The 22196-nt window shown below is 31.1% G+C and overlaps 2 protein-coding genes across 3 annotated transcripts; both read right to left on the bottom strand.

Moving 5' to 3' along the window:
* Positions 1–201: 201 nt before the first annotated feature.
* LOC105178264 (protein EXPRESSION OF TERPENOIDS 1-like) lies at positions 202–2941 on the bottom strand. Of its 2 annotated transcripts, XM_088884491.1 has the most exons (3): positions 1819–2941; positions 869–1234; positions 202–342 (listed from the first exon to the last, which is right to left on the bottom strand). In XM_088884491.1, exons 1-3 carry the CDS (start codon positions 2444–2446, stop codon positions 218–220), a joined length of 1119 nt encoding a protein of 372 aa, XP_088740617.1. In that variant the 5' UTR covers positions 2447–2941; the 3' UTR covers positions 202–217. The 2 variants fall into 2 exon arrangements, with proteins under 2 accessions (XP_088740617.1, XP_088740618.1); XM_088884492.1 differs by having other exon boundaries at positions 202–1234; positions 1819–2932.
* Positions 2942–12757: 9816 nt separating this feature from the next.
* On the bottom strand, positions 12758–20448 carry LOC105178265 (ATP-dependent 6-phosphofructokinase 5, chloroplastic). The gene is made up of 13 exons (XM_011101710.3): positions 19941–20448; positions 19391–19481; positions 18157–18230; positions 17678–17789; positions 17255–17350; positions 16566–16667; positions 16391–16465; positions 15850–15990; positions 15581–15697; positions 15397–15501; positions 14714–14794; positions 13543–13671; positions 12758–13252 (listed from the first exon to the last, which is right to left on the bottom strand). The coding sequence occupies exons 1-13, from the start codon at positions 20237–20239 to the stop codon at positions 13085–13087; spliced, it is 1590 nt and encodes a 529-aa protein (XP_011100012.1). The 5' UTR covers positions 20240–20448; the 3' UTR covers positions 12758–13084.
* Positions 20449–22196: the final 1748 nt, after the last annotated feature.

Below are 22196 nucleotides of genomic sequence, written 5' to 3'. Positions count from 1 at the left end.
AAAAATGAAAGGATGAAAACGTCAATTAACTTAAATTAGGGAAACAAAACTGTTGAGCACTTACATCAATTTGTACAACCAAATTAAGGAATTCCTTTGATCGTACAAAAATCAAACAAGCAACATGTAATAATTCAAAGCAAACCACAGAATACATCGAAAAATTCAAAGAGAAGTACTTACTGTAAAAACAAACAGAAGGAGTTTCATAAACTTTTTATTCGGTATAATTTCGAAGACAAAACATGAACAATATTAATTCCTCAGCGCAATGAAATTGGAACTTATAATCGAACATAAATATGTGATACATCCCCTCGTATTCCTGCAGCTTCTGTTGTCCTGATCATCTTGAAGTCAGTACTAGAACTATTTTTCTTTCTACCTCAACGGGATTTAATTACAATGATATGGGCAAAATATTTTTTTAATCACATAAAATAAGGGCATAATTTGTTTTGGTACCACAACTATTGCAGGTGACGCTTTTAATCAAAATTTAAAATCACGTTTTTTTAGTCTAAAAAATTGTGATTTTGAATTTTTTTAGTTCAAAATTACAGCACCATTTTAGTCCCAAACAACGCCTTTTTAGTTTTAAAACTACAGCGCACGTGACATTTTGAGATTAAAAATACGTGATTATAAGTTTTATGAGACTAAAAATGACACGTGTTATGCCATAGTTGCGGTATCAAAACAAATTCTAAACTTATTTGATGTAACAAAAAAAAACATTTTTGCGCAACAATATTAACACGACTTGTAATCTTATGTTTGAAAGGAAAGAGAGTTAATAGACGAAATTCCGCTCTCTCTATCTCTTGGATTTTTTTTCAAGATCTTGGGGGTGGGAACAATTGCGTACCGGCCATGAAGCTGTTAATCGGAGCTGGGAACAAAGAATGGTCAAGAAAAGCCGAGGCTGAACCGCCGCCACCACCGTCGCCGGGGGCGGAGGTAGCGGTTGCAGAAGTCCCGGTTATTAAATTAAGTTGTTGAACTCCAGCGTTGACGCTTCCGCCGCCGGAGGAAGTCTCCCCGGCCGCCGCCGCGGCCATGTACTGGCTTTCAGTGCCTTGATCGTACAGAATTCCTTTGAAGACATGCCCACAAATGTTGACCGCAGTTTGATATGCGTATTGGTTTTCAGCATCATCGACGGCGCTCACTCTGACGCACCGGAAAACCGCCTCCGACGTCACTTCTGAAGGGAGATTCCCAAGCTCCAACCCTACAAACATGCACATACAATAATATATATATATATATACATGCTTTGATATATGAGACGAATGCTTGAAATTTGTCTTGAACATTATTTCTACAATAATGAATAGCATGTGCAGGATTATTACACACACAAATAATTCTTCCTCTCTTCACATGTAGAGATAAAAGACCTCTTATAGGGTTTGTCAGGAATACCAAAAAACAGTGTTTCTTGAAAAGAAAAGTGCAACCAAAAAGGAAAAAAATGATGGGGTTTTTTTCTGTAGAGGTCAACTTTGTATTAGGGGGTTTCATGCTTATTATTTTGGCTTTGTGTGATACTACAAAATAGTGAAAGATACATATGATTCCATGTACAATTAGCACTGTAATTCTTAGATCTGTTAGTCAGTCCATCTAAAATCATTGGAAGGAAAGAAGAACAGTGGTGATATTATATGTATATATATATATATATGCTTACACAAAAATACTGTTGTACAAAAATTTGCAAGATTCTTGTAAGTATTTTCTGTATTCTATGCTTAAATATCATTCTCTTACACAGAATTTTCGAGGTTCTTGTATATATTTGTATATTGTTACCTGTGGTGGAAGTAGGTATACGGGTGCAGATAAGAGAGTTAGAAGCACTAGGGTTCTCTCTTTGCCTTTTCCCACTCTCCCTTTGCGTCTCCTGCCGGCTTTCTTGCCTCTGATTCTGCTGCAAAGCCTCGAGCTGCTGCTGCTGCTGCCTTTCTCTTCTCTTCGCTGCAGGAACCCAAGTGCTCTTAACGTGAGTCTGGCACTGAAACCCTCGACTTCGGCAGCAAGTTCTGCACCTCATATGCGCGCAATCTTTCTTAGCTTGATTCCCACAGTCTTGGCAGCTGATCCCGCCTCCGCCGCCACTCCTCATCATCAGGAACCCCGATCTTGGAGACTCACTGTACCCGCCGCCGCGGCTCGGTCCCACGGCCAGCCCCCCCGCAGAGGCATACAGATCCTGCAGCGGGTTCCCGACACCACCATGGTGGTGGCTAGGCTGTGGTTGTGGCTGCCAAAGCTCGAAACCCCGGTAAGGAATTTCCTCATTTCTGAACAAGAACCAGCTTTCTGGATTGATATCGGAACCTGGGTTGTGGTGGCTGCTGCTTTCTTGATCAGGGTTGCTGCCACCAGCTCCTCCTCTCCCCCTCGATCCGCCGCCGCCTAGTGAGAAGAAGCCCGCCATCTTGGTGACAACTCAAAGCCTTTTCCTGAGGTTAACTGTGACCCACAATCCATAGCATGCACAACAAACTGCTGCCGTAATTCTCGAGAAGCAATTCCACTATATATACACGGTTTAATTCTTGCAGAGGTACTGCTTTTAGGATTCTTGAATTGTGGGTTTTAAGGCAGACAACTTCTGAGGTTTCAATGAATGAGAAAGATAGGTATTATTATTGTTTCTGGCAGTGAGTTTGCATGTGAGAGAAACAAAAAAGGAGGAGGATTGCAAGAAGGTTTTACTCAACTTAAGAATTGAATTCAAATTGGTTTTTAAATGAAGAGAAATGTGTGTTCTAGAGAGAGAGAGAGAGAATTGTGGCTGCTTTTTTTAGAAAGAGGAGGGGGGAGGGGTATGACTTTTGGGTTTATGGGACAGAGATTAATAGGCTCCTTTAATTCTGTGGCTGTGTTGTTTGGATTTAAGACACAGAATTACTCTGCCACGCCGCAAATGCCCTCCCAAAAAGCAACTGTTTCTCTCTCTGATTCAAGAATTGTTCAACAAACCACCATTTTTCTCCTTTGTTTCACTCTTTCAGTGTAAATTTCTCATCACAGACATCACCTCTCTCTCTCTCTCACACACACACACTCAATCTCTCTCTGTGCACCTCCTCTGTCCCAGATGATGATAAATTGATAATCAACTATTTTTCTTCTAAAGGAAAAATAATAACATGAAGATGATGATTATCAACTCACAGTGATCTAAAGGTGGACGTGTTTTTGGACTAGAATTTGATGATTATCCTTTATCTTTTTAAAATTGCAAATTAATAATCCTATAACTTTTTAATATTTTGCAATTTTAATCCTTTTGAAATTTACAGCATTTTTCATGGTTCTTAATGGCTGATGTTATGATCTTCTCTGCTAGAAACGTTGTGAGCAACCAATTACAGTAAAATCTCTATAAATTAATAAACTCTCTAAAATAATAAAATCTTTCGTTTCCGACTTGGGTCTCTGTAGAAAATCATCAAATTCGATAAGATATTAAGATAATAATTTTTCAAAAAATTCCTTTACAAATATTAGGTCCCATTAAAACTCTAAATTAATAATTTATAAATATTACAATTATAAATATTATGGTAATTTGCTAAAATATGAAGTCTGTAATGCTTTACGCATTTGATCATTCATGGATGATTTTGCGATGCCCTTTAGATGAGAAGACGTGATTGAGTGCTACGAATTATTTTATTTTCATATTGAGATTTATATAGTATATGTCTCATTCATCATACATGAATATATTTAATTGGCTATAATAGTTATTTAAGTATAACGAATTAATGTAAACATGTATATTTTTTAAGTAATTCCAATGAATTGATACATGTGCCTATGAATATAATAGTTAATTGTATACAATGAATTGATATCATACATGAATATAATTAATTAGTTACAAAGAATTGATTGATGCATGAATATAATCACTGAAACATATATGAATTCATTTATTTTCAATACATATATACTAAATTTGCTAAATTTAAAAAGTCTCTCTTTTAATTAATAAAAATATTAATTTATCGATAAATTAATAAAATTTCAGGGTCCCAAAGTTATTAATTTATAGAAGTTTTACTGTAATACCAAGTCGTGATTAATACTATTCACCATAAATTTTTAATTTTGAATAATTATCTTTTTTAGAGGGACTATGATAAATAACTAGCCATCTCAAAGTATATATCTCTTGTTGTTTGGTGAAGTAATCTTCAAAAAAGATATATTTAAATTTATCCCATATTAATCAAAAGTCATAGTTACCTATCTATTATATATTTATAAAGTCACAAGTTAAAAATTAAAAAACAAATACTAAACATGAAGAATTAAATAAAATAGGTGGAAGTGATTATAAGTAAAAAATACTCTAGTTTGACCTAAATTAATAGATTTAATTTGATAATATACTCAATATTCCACTTAGCTCATGTGCATGCCGCAATATTTATCCTTGTCAAAATAATTATAGACTATACTTCTATAATGTATTACTCATCAACTTAATAAAACTTTGTCGTTTCGTATATATATATATATGTACCATACCTATATATATATATATATGTTGCAAAATGCCTAATCAAAAATCTCATTCTAGCTATATTTATATGTTTAAATTTATAGGAAAATTTGAAATGTTGGTAGAGAAGTACATCAATAAGCATCATGTCCCTTTTTCAGACAATAATAAATACCATAATAACAATAATACTAATACTAATACTAATAATAATAATAATAACTTTTGGGATTAAAATTTTATCCCAACTATATTTTGATAAAGTTATAATTTGCAGCTTTTAATCTCATTACAATTGTTTATTATCTAATTATCCATTTTATGCCCGTTAAATAAGTTTTTAATTCCTTCGTTAACCTTAAACATCGATCAGTTTTTATTATGGTAAATCACGACTTTCTCTACATTATAAATGATTACGACTTAAAAATTATGGTAAATTAATACCACTAACCACAGTTAAATAAATTAAAATAAAAATTTAAATTTTTACCATGATTAATCAATTCGCTATGGTTTTTAGCCATAGTCAAAGTATTTGTCGTGATTTTGGCTACGGTTGCAGAAACAACGGCCAATGGCCGTTGCGAAGTTGTGCTTGATTTGTATTTGCTCTGATTTCCTTCTTTCGGCAATATTAGTGAAAAATCATATTTTTCTAGCTAGTGCTAGTACATATATAATCTGTAAAAAGAAATAAACAGATGAAAAAAAAAGGTACATATCCCAACAACATAATTTTCGATAATTACTTAAATTAAAGCCACTTGCAAACTTAATTAACCAGACTTCAATTATTCAAATTACTTTTTTTCTCATCGTATTATTGTGATTAAAATCTGTTTCAATTATGTTCATAATTAGGGTTTGTTTTAGTGATTTTGAGGGGACCATTTGGAAAGAGGGCGTCTTATTAAATTTTAATTAATTAAGGGGTTTGATTATTTGGGGACGGGTTGGTGGGCCTAGGGGTATATAGGTCATTTAATAGGCGATGTGTGCATTTGATTGTAAATAAATACAGTATACGGATTTCCGCCGGCCTGCGTACATGTATATGGCCTATTGATAGGGATATACTTTAATTTTTTATTTTTTTATGATTTTGTTTATATGTATCAGATGTGAAAATGTTAAATAATAGCAGGGGTGTAAATAATTCGAGTCGAGTCGAAATACATCATTGTTCAAGTTTGTTTGAATTATTATCGAGCTTAAAAAATTGTGTTTTTGAATTTGATTTGATTATTATTCTATTCGAGCTCAAACGAGCTTTAATTGGATCAAACTCGAGGCGAGCTCGAGTGATTCGATATTTTTAAATATATTTTATAATTTTTGCACTAATTGAATCGAGCTCAAGATAAGCTCGAAAGTTTACCGATCAAAATTTTTTGTTCAATTTTGGTTTGTTAAATTTCACAAATCGAATTTAAATAAGTTTTTATCGATCGATTTCAATTGAATACCGAATAGTTTGATTATTTTTTCAGCCCTAGATAATAGTTAGGAGTCGAAGTACAATGACTGTGTGTGTATAAATTAAAATTTTACTATATATGTTTATTAAATAAGAATAAAATAATTAATTAATTAAAATTGACAAAATGAATTAATATTAAATATGCATAAAAATAAAATATTACTTTGATTAAATTCGTTTAAGAGATCTAGTTAATTTAAAATATTAATATAAATTTAAAAATTCTCGACTCAAATCAGTCGATCTAAATACAAGATAAGTATTTGACCTTAAATCAGTCGGTATTATATATATATATACATATATATATATATATATATACTCAAGGCTTTATATAGAAAAACTAATTCTGATACTAAGATATGAATTGATTAAAATACCCTTAAACTTAATTATTTCTTCAATAAATAACTATGTCTTTAACTAATATGTCAATTAGTTTTTATTCATGTAAATTCAAATTTATTTTATTTTATCAATTTTGATCAGTTATTCGTTTGATTTTTCTTTTATTTAATTTAGTTTAATTAAATAAATATAATAAAAAAATTTAAATTACACCAATGTGCTTGGGTCCATAATAATATGTTATCTAGTTTTTTTTTTATAATTATTATCACATCCAATAATATAAAAAATCATATTATAATTATTTTCTTAACAGTCGTGCCCACAATAATTAATGAAAAATGCTGGTGTTTGTTTGAATTTCTCGTTGATATATAGATATAATGATATCTAAATAATTTGAGACTTCACTAAATAAGCGTGAAATTTATTAATTTCTTTTATGTCGCTGAATTAGAACGCGAGAATCACTCAAAAATGTTGTAGGCACAATAAGCTATGTCTAGCTATGAATAGCTACTGAATTTGGCATGATGCATTGCGACTATGGATGCAATGAAAGGATGGTAGTACAAATATATATATAGATATAGATACATATATTTGCAAAGGCTATTTTGGTAATTTCGGATCGAATCGAATTGATATATTGTGTAAAAGATTTTACATTTGTACAGATAAATTTGATTTTGTGAAAATTCTTATACAATTAATTATTAAGTTGAATCATGGACGTAATTAAATTTTACAAGATAAGGTATTAAAAAGATAAAGAATCGAAATAATTTCTTTTAAATAATTTTCCCGGTATATAAATATCACTACAAGAAAATAGAGATTTTCGATGAATTTTTCCGTCTCTTTCCCTCAATCAAACACCAATTTTTCTTTTATACATTCGTTTTTATTTCAACTTTTCTTATACTCCCACTTTTTATTCCAATCAAACATACTCTTAGAAATTCGTCTTTAATTTGTCGATATATAAATTGATCCATCTCTGATTCGTCTCTATATATAGGTCTGCTACAAGAAAAGAGAATACTAGTGACAAAAAATTAAGTTACGATGTTAAAATCGTCGCTAATTATATTTATATATACATACATATATTAACCTATAGTAATTTTATTTTGTCATTAGTGTTAATATGCTTTATTGTATTGAGGTTTAAATTTTTTTAAAACTTTCACTACAAGAAAATGACGCAATAGCAACGAAATAATTTGATACTAAAATTAGTGTCGAGCTAATTAGTAAAAAAAAATTTCGATGTTAATTTATATTATTTAATATATATTTTAAACAATTCATTAGTAATTAGATTTTTGTTGTTAAATTTATTAGCAAGTAAATTTGTCGTATTTAATAATTTATAGCTATTAAGCAATTTTTTTGTAGGGTTTTATTCAAAAAATTCTTGTAATTTTGCTATTGTGTGAGTCAACAACTTTTTTATTATTATTTTTCTAGTTTCATAGACATTTTTTTTTATTTTTCAATTTTCATAAATTATCGTTGCACCTAGGAATGAAACATTGTCTTTGGAGTGAAATGTATCTTAGAAATTAAATAGCAATCGTTAATTATATGTAAGTAAAAAATTTCTTTTCCTTTTTTTAAATAAAGGAACAAAGCTTGAAATTAATATATAGGCGTGAATACCTTTGAACATATTTATTTATTTATTTTCTTTGAACATATTCGTTGATTTAGAATAACGGGGTATTGAGTAATATAATGAACCGTATCTTATCGAAACATATATATATATATATATATTTGTGCATAGACTATTGAATTATTACAGTATGGTAATTATGCCAAGAAGGATGGGAATTATTTAGATTAATTGCTTAACAAGGTAACTCAGCTGAAAATTAAATGAGTGGAGGGGGACTTAACTATTAACCTTTTTGTCAAAATTTTGACTAATAATCTATGGGGCTATAAATACTCACCTACCCTACTAATAAGCTAGAATTTAATTAATGTGTTAGGAAAAAACAATAGTGATCATTATAGATTTTGAAGGGTTTAATGTCATGGTAAATTCCTTCAATTTTGGTTTAAGGCTCTACAAACTAGAAAAGGTCAAAATAATTGAAGCTCTCTCTATAGATATATGGTAGTAAATATATATAGTAACAGGTAATTTCTTTAGTGCTATATATATATATCACATGCAATATTGCTCTAATTTCCCTGATATTGCATTTGAAAAAGTTGATTTGAAGGTATCAATAATTTGAAATCCCTAATAATAAATTCTTTCGATTTATTTTGATATATAATCCCATTTGAGAAAAGATCTCAAATTCTTGAAAATTTAATTTTGAATTATGTTCGTGGCATATCTAAAATTCTTTTGATACGGAGTATTTTGAAATTTATTTTAATTTCTTAAATCATTCCGTCGAATTCGAATTCTTCCATCCGAATATAGCCTAAGAGCACGAAGACGACTTTGCTTGGAGAAAATATTGCCACCAAAAGAAATATAACATATTAGTTACGATTAAAAATAAATAACAACAGTAAATAGCCATTAGTCACGGCCTCGCGGCCGTTGTTGGATGTGGTTTTGCTAGTGTTGCTTAAACCTTTGTCATGACAAAGAGTCATGGAAAAAATATTTGTCATAGCTCATAACCATGCCAAAAATAATTTTCATGATAAATAAGCTAAGTTTTTAAATTGATTTTTATTTACCCATAATTAATAATATATATTTACCATGATTTTAGTCTATCGCCAATAAAACTGTAGGCAATAGTAAATTTTCTTCTAGTGTACTTTTCCTCCAAATTCAAACAAATAAAAAATGGGAAAAAAAGAAAGAAAAAAAAAGGCTAATTTATTATAGATATACAATAATCTATATATATAAAAAATTATATATATATAAAAAAAATTATCATATTAAAATTTCGCGTTGTACAGCAGCACGTACCTAATCCATGCCTACGTGCTCTATAATTTTAATCTGAGGGACTGATTAAATATTAATTATAATTGATGATTGCTAAAATTAGTTTTTTTAGACCTTTATTTTCTTGGTACAATCATACCTTTATAAATTAATTGACATATATGCCTTTTCCAATCTTATTTTTTTTGCTAGGGTTTGAGAGGGTTTCTTTTTGGGATACCATAAAATACTTTACTAGTTTAGAGACATATATGCATCAAAAGGGACCTCAAAATTTACCTATGTCCATGCTATTTTTTTGTACTGTACATGTACTAGCCCACAACCCTCTGTATTTACAATCTAGAGTTTGATAGATTTTGTTGCCTAAGTTAAAATTACTTAATACTACACTTACAAAATTATAAATACTTAAAATTCATAGCAAAAACCCGTCGTAAATAGGCTTCTTTTTTTTTTTTTTTTTTTTTTTTTGGTTAGTGGGATTACGTCCTAATGTATAATTACAATAAAGTTTAGCGAGTCGCCGCATTTCACTGGAAAAAGATTGAGTTTTCCATACACTATAAATGGATACGACTTAAAAATTATGATTAATCAATAATATCTATTACGGCCTAATAAACTGATGCAAATAATTAAGTTTTGACTGCAGTTAATCGATATTTGTCAATGCTTTAACTATGGTCCAAATATTTAGCGTGGTTTTTAGCAACGACTTATGTAGAAATAACGGCTAATGGCCTTTGCGCAGCCATGATTTATTTATATTTTTTATGATTTTTTTTTCTTTTATTATGATAAATAACTACGATAAAAAAAATCATATTTCTTCTGGAGTGTACACATGTGAGACAAGAAACATGACATTGTCAAAATTTATTAGATTTAACACCAAACAAGTGATGATGGGTACAACTACTTTCAAAATACTCAAATAAAATATCAAAATACGTGTATTTTTACGCTTGAAAATGTATAAAATAATATATTTACAAAAATATTAGTTAAAATATATTCTTATTTCTCGAAAAATAGGTCAATCTAAACCAAATTTGATCTTAAAAATGTTGAAATTAATAAAAATAAAAATATTTAAAATAAACGAAAAACGTACTTTTAATTTCTATCCTGCTTAATTAAAATCGTACAATTAAAACCTAAAAAATAGGACTTAATTGGATTGAAAGCCGAACAAAGACATATGTATAATACATAATGCATTAGGTTAGATAGAAGGTACGTATAGTTGGAGTTAGTCATAGCAAATTAGGCACAAAGTTGTAATTTGCATTAATGGTACTAACCCTTAGTGTGGGGAAAATTGGTAAGCTACAAAAAAGCTTGTGACTGAAATTAAAAGCTACGTACAGATTGATTTGTGAACCATGAAATTATTCAACTTTGGAAAATAGAGACAGATGGTTAATTTATTATATATAAAATTATAATTTTCTTAAAAAAAAAAAAAAAACTTTTTCGTTATACTTGCACTCATCCGGGGATTTTTCGTTTATAATTGTACTACTTTCATTAGGATTTAGATGGAGAAAAGCTGATCTCAGCAACAAAAAGATACATAAACTTCTAATTTTATGCCTTTTTTCATTCAGTATTTCGTATAAATTATTGATAATATGAGCAGTTTTCTCGTTTATCAATGATTGTTTTGTATGGAATGACAATAATTCGAAAGTGATGTTTTATCACAATACATATTTTTTTATTTTATATATACTAGTAGTCGCTGCACGTAGTTCCCGCGAACACAGTGAAATTAAAGAGTTGTGATATTATAAAAAAATATTAAAATTACTATTTTGACTGCTTTTTGTAAGAGATAAATGAATTAATAAAGTAAATTTGGGTATTCAAAAGTTTGTACAGTAAAAACTTTTCTTTTATAATAGTACAAATATAGAATACATTTGTCCCTTTACAAGTATAAAAACATTATTATCGTATTTCCGTTAATAAATTATACGAAAAGTGAATGAAGGGTAAAATTGAAAGTTTTTGCGTAAAAAGTCGAAGATTATTAAATTTAGAGGCAATTTACAATCGATTTATGTGGTAGACAAGTTTTGTATTGATTAATTAAGCGTAGAGTTCATTTTGCATGTAAAGTTTTTGGAGTTAGGCAAAATTTAAACTAATGGTGATTGCAATGGATCGATAACTAATGTAATTACGAGCCTAATGCAACTAGTTTATAGTTAATACCGTTTGTTTAGGTCAAGAACTGGTCTTACCTCATACCCCCCCCCCCACCCCCTCTCTCTATATATATTTCCTTTAAATTTTGTAAGGTCAGTGACCTAATTGTAACACTTCTTTTAAAGAAAAGTTGTTATAGATATATAGTCATAGGAGAAAACCCGTCTATACTAATAATTTTACAATTATGTAACTAAATAGTTGAGGATAAAATAAGGCTATTAATTAGTGACAAGTAAATGGAAAATTTTATTTATTAGGCACAAATTATAAGTTCCTAGTTTGAATTATGTTTGGAGACGTTTTTTTAACTCCTTAAAAAGTCTTTAAGTTTAATTTATAGTCTAAATTAACTTGAAAAAAACGCATTCTTTGTCCAGTTACTGTGACGGAAAAGCTATCACTATGTTTGTTTTTATTTTCAAATTATTTTCGAGACGAGTCAAAATATACCCAATGTTTATTATCATTTAAAAACACCTTATCTGGGTGTTTTTAACTGTTTTAGCAGAAATACATACACATATATTCACACACACATACATAAATATATATAAAAAAGACATGATTTGAAAATGAATAGTAATTTCTGTCTCCCAAAACACAACATTAAACATACAATACTTATTTTAAATTATCTCTAAAAATAAATCTAAACATACATACTGTCTCTAACACCCACTTATTTATCTTTATTTGTCTCTCTCTATCTCCACAAGACACAACAAAACACTCAGAAAACGAATTCAAATATTATGTATATGTTTAGCATGTGAGAACTCCATATTTCCGGAAAAAAAGAATAGGCATTTTTCATCAGGAATTGGGCCGAGTGTGCTAAATTTTTTTCAAAACTATTATCTTCAATTGTAAAATTAAGTCGAAGTGGACTGGAAGTGCCACCCCCCAAAGGATGAAAATGAATTTTTCTCACATTATAAGAAAATAGCCCAATAGCTAAAAAAAATTTGATGCTAAAATAAAATTCTCATTGCTCATTTGTATTATTTACTATATATTTTAAACAATTCATTGATAAATCCATTTATCAAGTAAATCCTTTCCAGTGGCCTAATTGCAGTGACAAAAAAAAAAAAAACGGAGGGATGACAAGATTATGAACAATTCTTGCAGTCGGAAGCAAAAATTGAAGATGAGTTGCAAAGAATGGAAATTACCCCTGATAAACTTCATTTGCACTTCTGAAAGCAACCCTTCAAATAGAATACAGATATGGCTAAGCAAAATATGCCAAAGAATAAGGATTCATTTATTGAAATAGAAACCTGTTGCACATAAGACACAGGAATTCGTAGTTGAATGCTGCTTCTACTACAACAGCTTTAATCCTTCGACTACCCACAACCAGTGGGGTAAGCCTTTTCTTAAGTTAATTTTTTCTCTATGGAGTCATAATAAATATGGTTTCCCAAGTCTCTTGAGCAAGCTTATTACCGACATCCCACCGCTTAATGGCAATATTAATGCTGTACACTTTAAAAAAACAAAATGCCGGAGGATCTGTTCCTCCAGTAGACAGATACTTCTTAAGCATAAATACCTTAGCTCGTGTGTTCTAGATGAAGTCTGGTTGGCCTGTTGATGTTAAGCAACGATGCCACATCCGGCTGTTAGGGTCGACGACCTTTGGCTGGGAAATTACTTCAGGAATAGGAAAATAGGCGTAATGTGTATTGCAAATTCCAACTGTGATTCCACTATATCCAGCAAATGCACCGTGAACCTGCCAAAAATATTTATGTATAACGAGTAAATGTTTCCGAAGATCATGGTTTATGCTCTGCTCCAGGATTAAATGACAAAAAAAATTGAGTGAGTTGAAGACATGAAAAGCTTCTCAGAATGGCATTCAACATGCAGACATGTTGAAATTCACTAATTATGTAATGTCTTTGAAGCATAAAAAACAGAAATAGTGTTAGTGCAAACAAGAAGAGATTGGCTGGTGAATGCATTAATGGGTTGCATCCAGAGATATAAATGAGAAAACTAACAAGTGCAACAAAAACTTACAGCATTTTGACCAAGAACAGTACAGAGAATTCCATCAGATGCATTTGCACGGCATGCACGGATCATGTACGTGGGATCAATGTATTTGACATCCACTGGAAATCCAATCCCTTTAAAGAACTTCTTTGTCTGTAAGGAATGAGTAACTTATATTACTCGCAGATGATATGAACCCAAAAATTCAACTCTAACCATCTAAAAAGAATTAATCTGAAAGTATAGCGAGCGGATCAGAACAGGTGAAATTTGCATTCCTTTCATTTACTTTTGCCAAATCACAACACCACTAAACTGGGAAAATCTATACTGTTCATAAAAAATATGAATGCACAAGTGTTTGTTCCCTATTGTGAAAGGTCTACCACATCCTTACTTAATTCTCCTTTTAATAATAAATAAAATCCCATATAAAAAAAAACTATTTAGTAGTCCTAATTGCTCTAAAATACTTAGAGAAGGAATAACTTATCCAACAAAAAAATTAAATATGCAAATAAATCTCAACGCAATTACATAGGTAGAAATCTTGAATATTTTAAGAAAATTTAATTTACTATTCACAGTAAATTTAAAATAAATAACATATAAAATAATATGTAAAATACTAATCTAAATTTAAATCCTTACTTAGTACTCCTTTTAATAATGAACAAAAATTAGTATAAAAAAAAATCTATTTTTTTTTAAAAAAAAGGGAATTTAGTGGTCCAAAATCCTAATTGCTCCAAACTACTTAGAGAATGAAGGCTTAAATGTATTTCTTGTCTGGTACTTGGTCATTTGACATTTTCGTCCTTTAACTTTCTAGGATGGCATTTTTTTCTTGCAACTTTGGTCCTTTAAATATGAAACTTAATTCCGCACATGGTGTCAAAATTAGTATAAGCATATATCTGTACTACAGCTACAAGATGATAACAAAGTCTGAAAATGTTCATAGAAACTGCAGAGTAGATCTTTTCTTGGATTTCAAAAGTTCCTAGTTCAACCCCCTCTGACATAGAGACAGAATAAATAAAATTGAGAGATTGTGGCAAATTCAATCATTACAAGCATGCCAAGAAGATAAATTGTCTACTAACTAAACTGAATTGTAGACTAAATTGAATGAAAGAAAGAAAAGATCAAAATAATCACTTGAAAACAACAAGAATGGAGTGAAACTATTAACCTCTTGTTGTATATGAACACCAATATCTCCTAGCACAATGTTTCCTGATGCATCTGTGGCATTGGTTTTCACAAGAAGATCCTGCACCCCAAATGTGAAGGAAATAGTGATAAGATATACTACTTTTGGTAAAGCATCTGAAAATCATCTGCCCAGAGTTCAGAAGATGTCAAATATAAGTGGAAATGGCGAAAATTTTCTTCCAGAAACTTAGGAAGTACAAAAAGATAAAGTAAGCCAAATGTGCAATCTCTTGTTTCTGAAGTATCTCTATATCGTTTTAGGTTATCTGAAGTCATTTTGTTTTCTAAGATAGCTTCTACATGGATAAATGATGAAGAGGAAGATCTTTTGCATAAAGGAAAGACAGGAAGACACCTCATTTAGTAAAAAGAAGGAAAGAACTCTTATGCAAAGGAGATGTTGCCAGGAAAATAGTATGTACAGTAATTCTGCCATTGAAGGGTTCTCTCAATCTCTCAAAGCCTAGCTATATTTAGAGTCTGGTTTTTTATTGCTACAACTAGGAGATTTCTAGCATGTTTTAGTTTCCAATGTTCTACTCGAATAAGATAATGAAAGCAGTTAGCATGACTATGATAAACTTAGACAGGTAAGTGAGCAATTAAAGAAAATCGAATTACATTCTGGACACCTGAAAGAGTAAGCATGATCTTACTAACCTGCCCAGCTCCCTCTGCAACACAGACAACAGCAGATCCCTTTCTCTCAAGCAGGTACTTTAGATGACTTAAGACACCATGAGGTCCATGCAGATTAAATGGTACCTGACAGAAACAAGAAACAGAATGAGCCTATTAGGTCAATAAACTTTATATCTTTGAATCTCATCTAGAGGAATAGTACCTCTGGGATCAAGCATATATCAATTTGTCCACTAGCAAGAGCTGCATGCATAGCTATAAATCCACTACTACGCCCCATCAATTTCACAATCCCAATGCCATGATAAGCGCTGTGTGCCTGTCACATGAGACAGAGAATCATCTCAGCTAAGGGTGTGCATAAGAGAGAGTTCCAGTGCATAACCTTAAAAATAGGAGGAAAAACTAGCAAATGAATAACTAAATCCTGGTTGAAGATAAACTCTAAAAAAGAGAAGTATGAAACTTAACCTCAATGTATGCAGAATTAATTGCTCTTTGTGCCTCTTCAACAGCCGTATCAAAACCAAATGTTTTATCCATAAGCAAAATATCATTGTCAATGGTTTTTGGCACACCAACAACAGCTACCTTTAATCGTCTTCGACGACACTGGATAGCAAAAACCATAAATATAGACCTTGAGAAAAATTAGAGGTGGACAGCATCATCAAGTAAGAAAACACGCACTAGTATATATACATATATATCAGATTAGTCATGACATAATCCCAAATGAGACAAAGAAACAAACATATCAATTTTCCTTCTTTGTCCCAGGAATGAAATCACAATAACTCTTTTCCTGCTATAGTTTAACTTAAAGTTCTACAGTGTGCAAATCCCAGGTAACATGCTGTAAATTGGAGATATAGTTTTAATTTCAAAAGGAAAAAAAATAACTTTTGATTTCTTCTATTTTGTACTGAACATTAGAAGTTTGATGTTGAAAACGTATACAATATCTAGCATGGTGCCAAACTTTTAAGTATGAAGGTTATAGTTCAGAAACCTCTTCGTGTATGGCATTGGCACCAGCATGAGTACCATTTCCACCCAGAACAAAGAGCATATTTATCCCTCTTTCCTGCCATCAATTCTTAAATTAGTATCTAAACAACCATAGCATTGTGGAAACCTAATAAATTTGATGAAGCCTGATGAAGAATGCGTATCATCAACATTACCTCCATACTGTCCACAATATCACTAACTGTAGGTCCTCCACGTGAGACTCCTAGCAAGCTTCCTCCAGAGAGATGGATATTCTGCACCACTTTTCTGGATAGCTGAAACAAAATATTAAAGCACATAGAGTTTGATCAAACATGCAAGAATATACATTTTTCCTGAAAAGTTTATTAAATCCATGATGTATAAGTTGTAACCAAGTTTTTTAAGATAGGATTTAGTATCATGAAGAATCATCGCAAAAATATGAGAATTGATTGAGAATCAGTATGACATGAAATGATTACTGTGGATGAAGGAAGAGTTGATAAATAAGGGGTAGCATGTTGGTTTACGGTCAACCTGTAATGTGTAGTGACAGCAACAGAGCACTATGTTAAATGTAAATTAGGGTATTGTTTGATGAATACCCTTTAAGGAATTGTTGTTACAATCTCTAAGCTTCTTAGACATCTGAGAGGCAAATTTCAAATTGAGCAACAAATTTTCCTTTTAGGCCACAATTTCTAGATTATCACTAAAAATATTCATTTGTTATCAGACTTAGGTCAACAATAAAATATTAATGTGCATTGAATCAAAGTAATTGATAATGACAGGTCAACCAAGAAAAGCTTCCTTGAAGAAATAGATGAATGGTTACTCAATAAACTACAACCCTCACATACTGGGTTCATATACTTACAGGCATCTCCGATAGACTGCTGTCAGAAAACCCTCGATAACCAAAAGGAATCCCAACAATCCTTTTCACACCATATATCTCAAGGGTGATGACAATCTGCAGCAGGGACAAGAGAAATAGAAGTTAAAATGTGAACTTCCCATTCCTTGAACAGCCTTCAAGCTCAATAAACTTCAAAGGTTATAAGAAAGTCGGAGTATATCTGGTCTCCAAAATCATTTCTATGTTCATTTATTCTAATAGTCGAATTCAGCTTCTTATATTCTCTTCTAAGACAAGTTATCTGAAACCAGAGCCTAAAGAGCATATATTACTGCACAAAAGAATTTGAAGATAAATATTGGTGTTGATGATTCTACTGCTATCTACCAGAATGTAAATGATGAAACTGTTAACAAGCTATTGTTCCATGTATCAAAGTACCTGACGTATGACATCATTGAGGCCAGGACAAAGGCCCCCACAAGTAACAATTGCCGCTTTTACATCTTCTGGTTTGAAGTATATTTTCTCTCGGGGGCCGGCACGGTGAACCCTGACATTGAGTCAAGTGAGATATTCTATGGATTGATACATCATGCATCGAGATATGGGTAAAATGAAATGTCACTCATAAGCTTTCAAACTTAAGAGCGTGGTGAAAATATTTAAAATTATTGCAATCTGACGATAAATGATCTGATTTTTAATACAATGAGGGAAATTATTTTGGTCATCAATTTAACATTTAGCATCATATCAAGTTGTTTTTCCATACTCATAGCTCAGTATTATGTGATCCTTTCTTTGGAAACCAGTTGGAATCTCAAGGTTCCATGTCCAAGCAACATGCTTAAAAGATCATAGCTCTTAAATGCTCTCTTAATTTATTAACCTGATAAAACCAAATTAATGATTTTTACCATTGCTCAATCCATGTACAATCTGGATCAATACACTCAGCACCTGCAGATGTAGGAGATGAATAACGTATTACCTGAAAACATTAGATAGAAACTTCTTTCAGAGACAACCAGCATAACAAAACACAGTGCATGACAGAGAGGAAGCAAGTATCTGGTGCTAGAGATATGACGTAGTCATTCTTTCATCAGCAAGTTATATGTAATCTGAGAAGATTAAAAATTTAAAATAAACATTAAATGCATATAGTGCAGAAACAGGCGAAAATATGGCTTTGTCTGTTATATGCTCAATCTTATTCAACTTCCCCAATGGCCAATCCTTTTCCCAGTTGGTGTTAGATGTGAATCTTCTAGCGAGTAGCAATCACAGGACTTACAGTACAAGCAAAACATAGAATCTAATGACCTAATAGATATCAAGTATAGATGTTGTACTAACCTCTTGTAATGAGATACACATACTGAATAAGATTCATGAGGTTACATTTTACAAACATATAATTTGAGCGAGACAGGGTATTAGGTAAAGACAAAGATGGAGTAGTAGAAAAAGACATTAGAACTTTGACCCATTTACTGAATTACAAAAGCACAAGAAAATAGAGAAACTGCTAGGAAATTGTTTGTGCCAAGATGAACACAACACCTATCTAGTTCTTCTGCCTCTGAGTAAAGATAAAAACAATACAAGGACTCACTAAATGTCTCCCAAACAAGTGTTTCAATCATAAAATAACAAACACAAACACTCCGGGGATTTAAGAAAATAGCTTGATGTGATTATAATCCACTCTGTCAGGCAAAAAGCAGTAAAAATTTCATATTTAAGACAAAAAGCTTATACGGCATCAAGCACGCCTGTGAAGCAATTCTTATTTCGCCATAATTATAAGAGGAAATTGCATATCCTCTTTTGCACTCGGACCTTCATAATTAAGCATAATTCATCAAATACTCTTTTCTATTTGATTTAACTAGAAAACATATAAGAGAATTACTAGTTATTTTCCATATTTAACGACTCCCAAATCTACTAGCAGTATAAATGTTCATCATCTAAAAGAATACAAATATAATAAGAAGCAGCTGCAGCACAAGCCGGCCAAGTGATAATCCTAATCAAACCACACTTGCTGCAGAACAAGCCGGCCAAGTGATAATCCTAATCAAACCACACTTGCTGCAGAAAATATGAACAAGAAAAAACAGAAGAAAGAAACTGAAACTACACCTTAAGTAGTACTCTATCGTTGTTGTTAATGTATCCATGCCATTCCTCATCTGATGGATAACCTTCCGCAAAATCAGGACTTACAGGAGTCCTGCCACAGAATCTCAAATTAAATTACCTACTGAAAAAGGAAATTCAACTTTAAACTGAAAATTTCGGTTGATATTCCCCCACATTTTTTCAGTCATTGAATTTTCAAGATATGGAAAGTTAGTCACAACATATGCACAATCCCTTCAACCAAAAGCCACAATCTTTACTTGTATGAGTACAACAGAAAGCTTAATCCATTGGATTAGTAACAAAACCAAATCTCCATTATCCTAATAAACCAACAAGAATTTACATAAGCAGACAAAAATAGGGGATACAAGTACACGAAGTCCAACCAACAACATAAGAATAAACTCACGACCAGCATTCATCCCAGGCACACCACAGAATCTACGAGAATGAAATTCGAGAAACAAAACTAGCAGGAAAACAAAAAAGAAAGAAAGAAAGAAAGCTTTTTCAATTAAGCTATTCTTATTCAAACCCCAGCACGAACCTCATTTTGAGGCAGAAAGTAGAGGGATAAGAAACGGCGTCGGGGAGCACATCAGTTATGTGCGGAATGCGGAAGCGGGCCTCGAAGTCATGCTGGTAATTTGACTTCCAATCCGGATCGCTGAAATCAATGCTCCCCTGCTTCCCCCCTTCCGCCTTCACCTCAATTCTCCTCCGAATCCGGGTCCGTTTCCAGTTTGGGTTCTTGTAACACCCATAAGAGAGCAAAGCATGATCGACGAAAGAAGTCCTCCGCCGCAGAACCACATCCGGTTTGATCGCCGGCGAAAGAGCCTCCATCAATTGCAAAAATGTGAAAGTAAATGCAACTATATGCGTCCTCTGCCCTGTATGTATAAGAGAGAGTGGTGGTCGGGAAGATCGGAGCGACGGAGAAAGCTAGTTGACAGCAGAGAGTATGGACAAAGAGTAGAAGTGCTGTTGCTTTTACTCTTTTCTGTTTTCTTCTTCTATTTGTCAGAGTTCAACGGGGCGTTCATGTGGAACTACGAAAGCGGCTTTTTGGTATATGATCCAATTCGAGTTAATTGCAATATTAGGTTCAAATTAAGGGGTGATTTGCAATTTTCGTATCGTGATTTTAAAAATTATCAATTTTAATTTGATATTTTTATATATTTGTACAAAATTAGCCTTATCGTTGAGAATAGGAATATTTACATTTTCCTCCCCAAACGTTTGAAAGGAATTGTACATAGACTCCATGTAGTTTGAAATATTATATCTAGCACTCTTAAGGTTTGTTTTCGTCTAATAAATAAATTCAACGATTTATCAAAATTCACTGAATTTGATAATATTAACAAATAAATAAATAAAAATTGATATTTTCCCTTATTCTCTTAAAACTGATTTATTGCAAATCAAACAATTTTAATTTCATGAAACTTGCAAATTATCATTTATTTGAGTTTCAATTAGCCCTCTTTGAGTTTTACAATTTTTCTTTTTTTCTTCTTTTGCAACATTCAATAAATATTAATTATTTGGATTTCATTCATATTTCACTAAAAAAAAAAAATTACTATTAGCCACAATGTCAGTGGCTATAGCTAAAAATCATAATAAATTATTACTATTAGATACGGTTAAATAAAACAGATGTAACAAACTACAGTAAAACCACTGTAAATTAATAACCTTGGGACCATAAAATTTTATTAATTTAGAGATATATTAATTTATCTATAAATTAATATTTTATTAATTAAAAGAGAGACTTTTTAAATTCAGCAAATTTAGTACATATGTACTGAAAATAAATGAATTCATATATGTTTCGTTGATTATATTCATGCATCAATCAATTTTTTATAACTAATTAAATATATTCATGTATAATATCATTTTATTTTATACAATTAACTATTATATTCATAGACGCATGTATCAATTCATTGGAATTACTTAAACATACATGTTTATATTAATTCATTTCACTTAAAAAACTTTTATAGCTAATTAAAATATATTCATGTTATGATGAATGAAACATATACTATATAAATCTCAATATGAAAATAAAATAATTCATAACACCCAACCATGTCTTCTCATCTAAAAGGCATCACAAAATCATCCATGAATGATCCAATCATAAAGCATTACAGACTTCATAATTGAGCAAATTACCATAATATTTATAATTATAATATTTATGAATTATTAATTTAGAGTTTTAATGGGACCTAATATTTATAAAGGAATTTTTCAAAAAATTATTATCTTATTATCTTATCGAATTTGATGATTTTTTACAAAGGCCCAAGTCGGGATCGGAAGATTTTATTATTTTAGAGAGTTTATTAATTTATAGAAGTTTTACTGTAACTTTAATTTCCACCATGAAAAAGTTTTTTACTATGGCTAAAAACCATAGTAAATATTTTAGCCACCTAACAAAAACCATGATTAACAACCGTTGTATGACCATAGTTAATAACTATTTGCTATTAACCATAATAATTAACCGTAGTTAAATGTTATAATTATTATAATGTTTCAAGCTTATATTGTATGAAAAGACTTGTATGTTTTATAATGTTGGGATATTAATTTAACTAAAAAGATTATTATATAAATAAACAAGCACACAAAATAGATCAGAAAGAAAGCACGATTTTTGCAATTTACTGTTTAGCCATTTCTCTTTATTTTATACTAAAAAATAAACAAGTTAATATCATATTAAAATAATTTTTATATATAAAAAATTTAAAATAACATTAATAGAAAT

This window comes from Sesamum indicum, linkage group LG9 (genome assembly GCF_026168435.1).
Source record: "Sesamum indicum cultivar Baizhima isolate 11 linkage group LG9, ASM2616843v1, whole genome shotgun sequence".
In the NCBI taxonomy this organism is placed as follows: Eukaryota; Viridiplantae; Streptophyta; class Magnoliopsida; order Lamiales; family Pedaliaceae; genus Sesamum; species Sesamum indicum.
The sequence above is the reverse complement of the archived record's forward strand: the minus strand, read 5'-3'. Positions and strand labels throughout refer to the sequence as shown.

What these genes read in the sequence shown, in the direction of transcription:
- LOC105178264 (XM_088884491.1), bottom strand. Translation starts at nt 2,446, where the DNA reads ATGGCGGGCTTCTTCTCACTAGGCGGCGGCGGATCGAGGGGGAGAGGA. An exon ending in TATACCTACTTCCACCACAG is followed by an intron (nt 1,235 to 1,818) that starts GTAACAATATAC and finishes GCATGTTTGTAG; the next exon opens with GGTTGGAGCTTGGGAATCTC. An exon ending in GATTAACAGCTTCATGGCCG is followed by an intron (nt 343 to 868) that starts GTACGCAATTGT and finishes CAAGATGATCAG; the next exon opens with GACAACAGAAGCTGCAGGAA.
- LOC105178265 (XM_011101710.3), bottom strand. Translation starts at nt 20,239, where the DNA reads ATGGAGGCTCTTTCGCCGGCGATCAAACCGGATGTGGTTCTGCGGCGG. An exon ending in TCAATGATGTCATACGTCAG is followed by an intron (nt 17,351 to 17,677) that starts GTACTTTGATAC and finishes TCCCTGCTGCAG; the next exon opens with ATTGTCATCACCCTTGAGAT. An exon ending in TTGCAGAGGGAGCTGGGCAG is followed by an intron (nt 14,795 to 15,396) that starts GTTAGTAAGATC and finishes TTTGGGGTGCAG; the next exon opens with GATCTTCTTGTGAAAACCAA.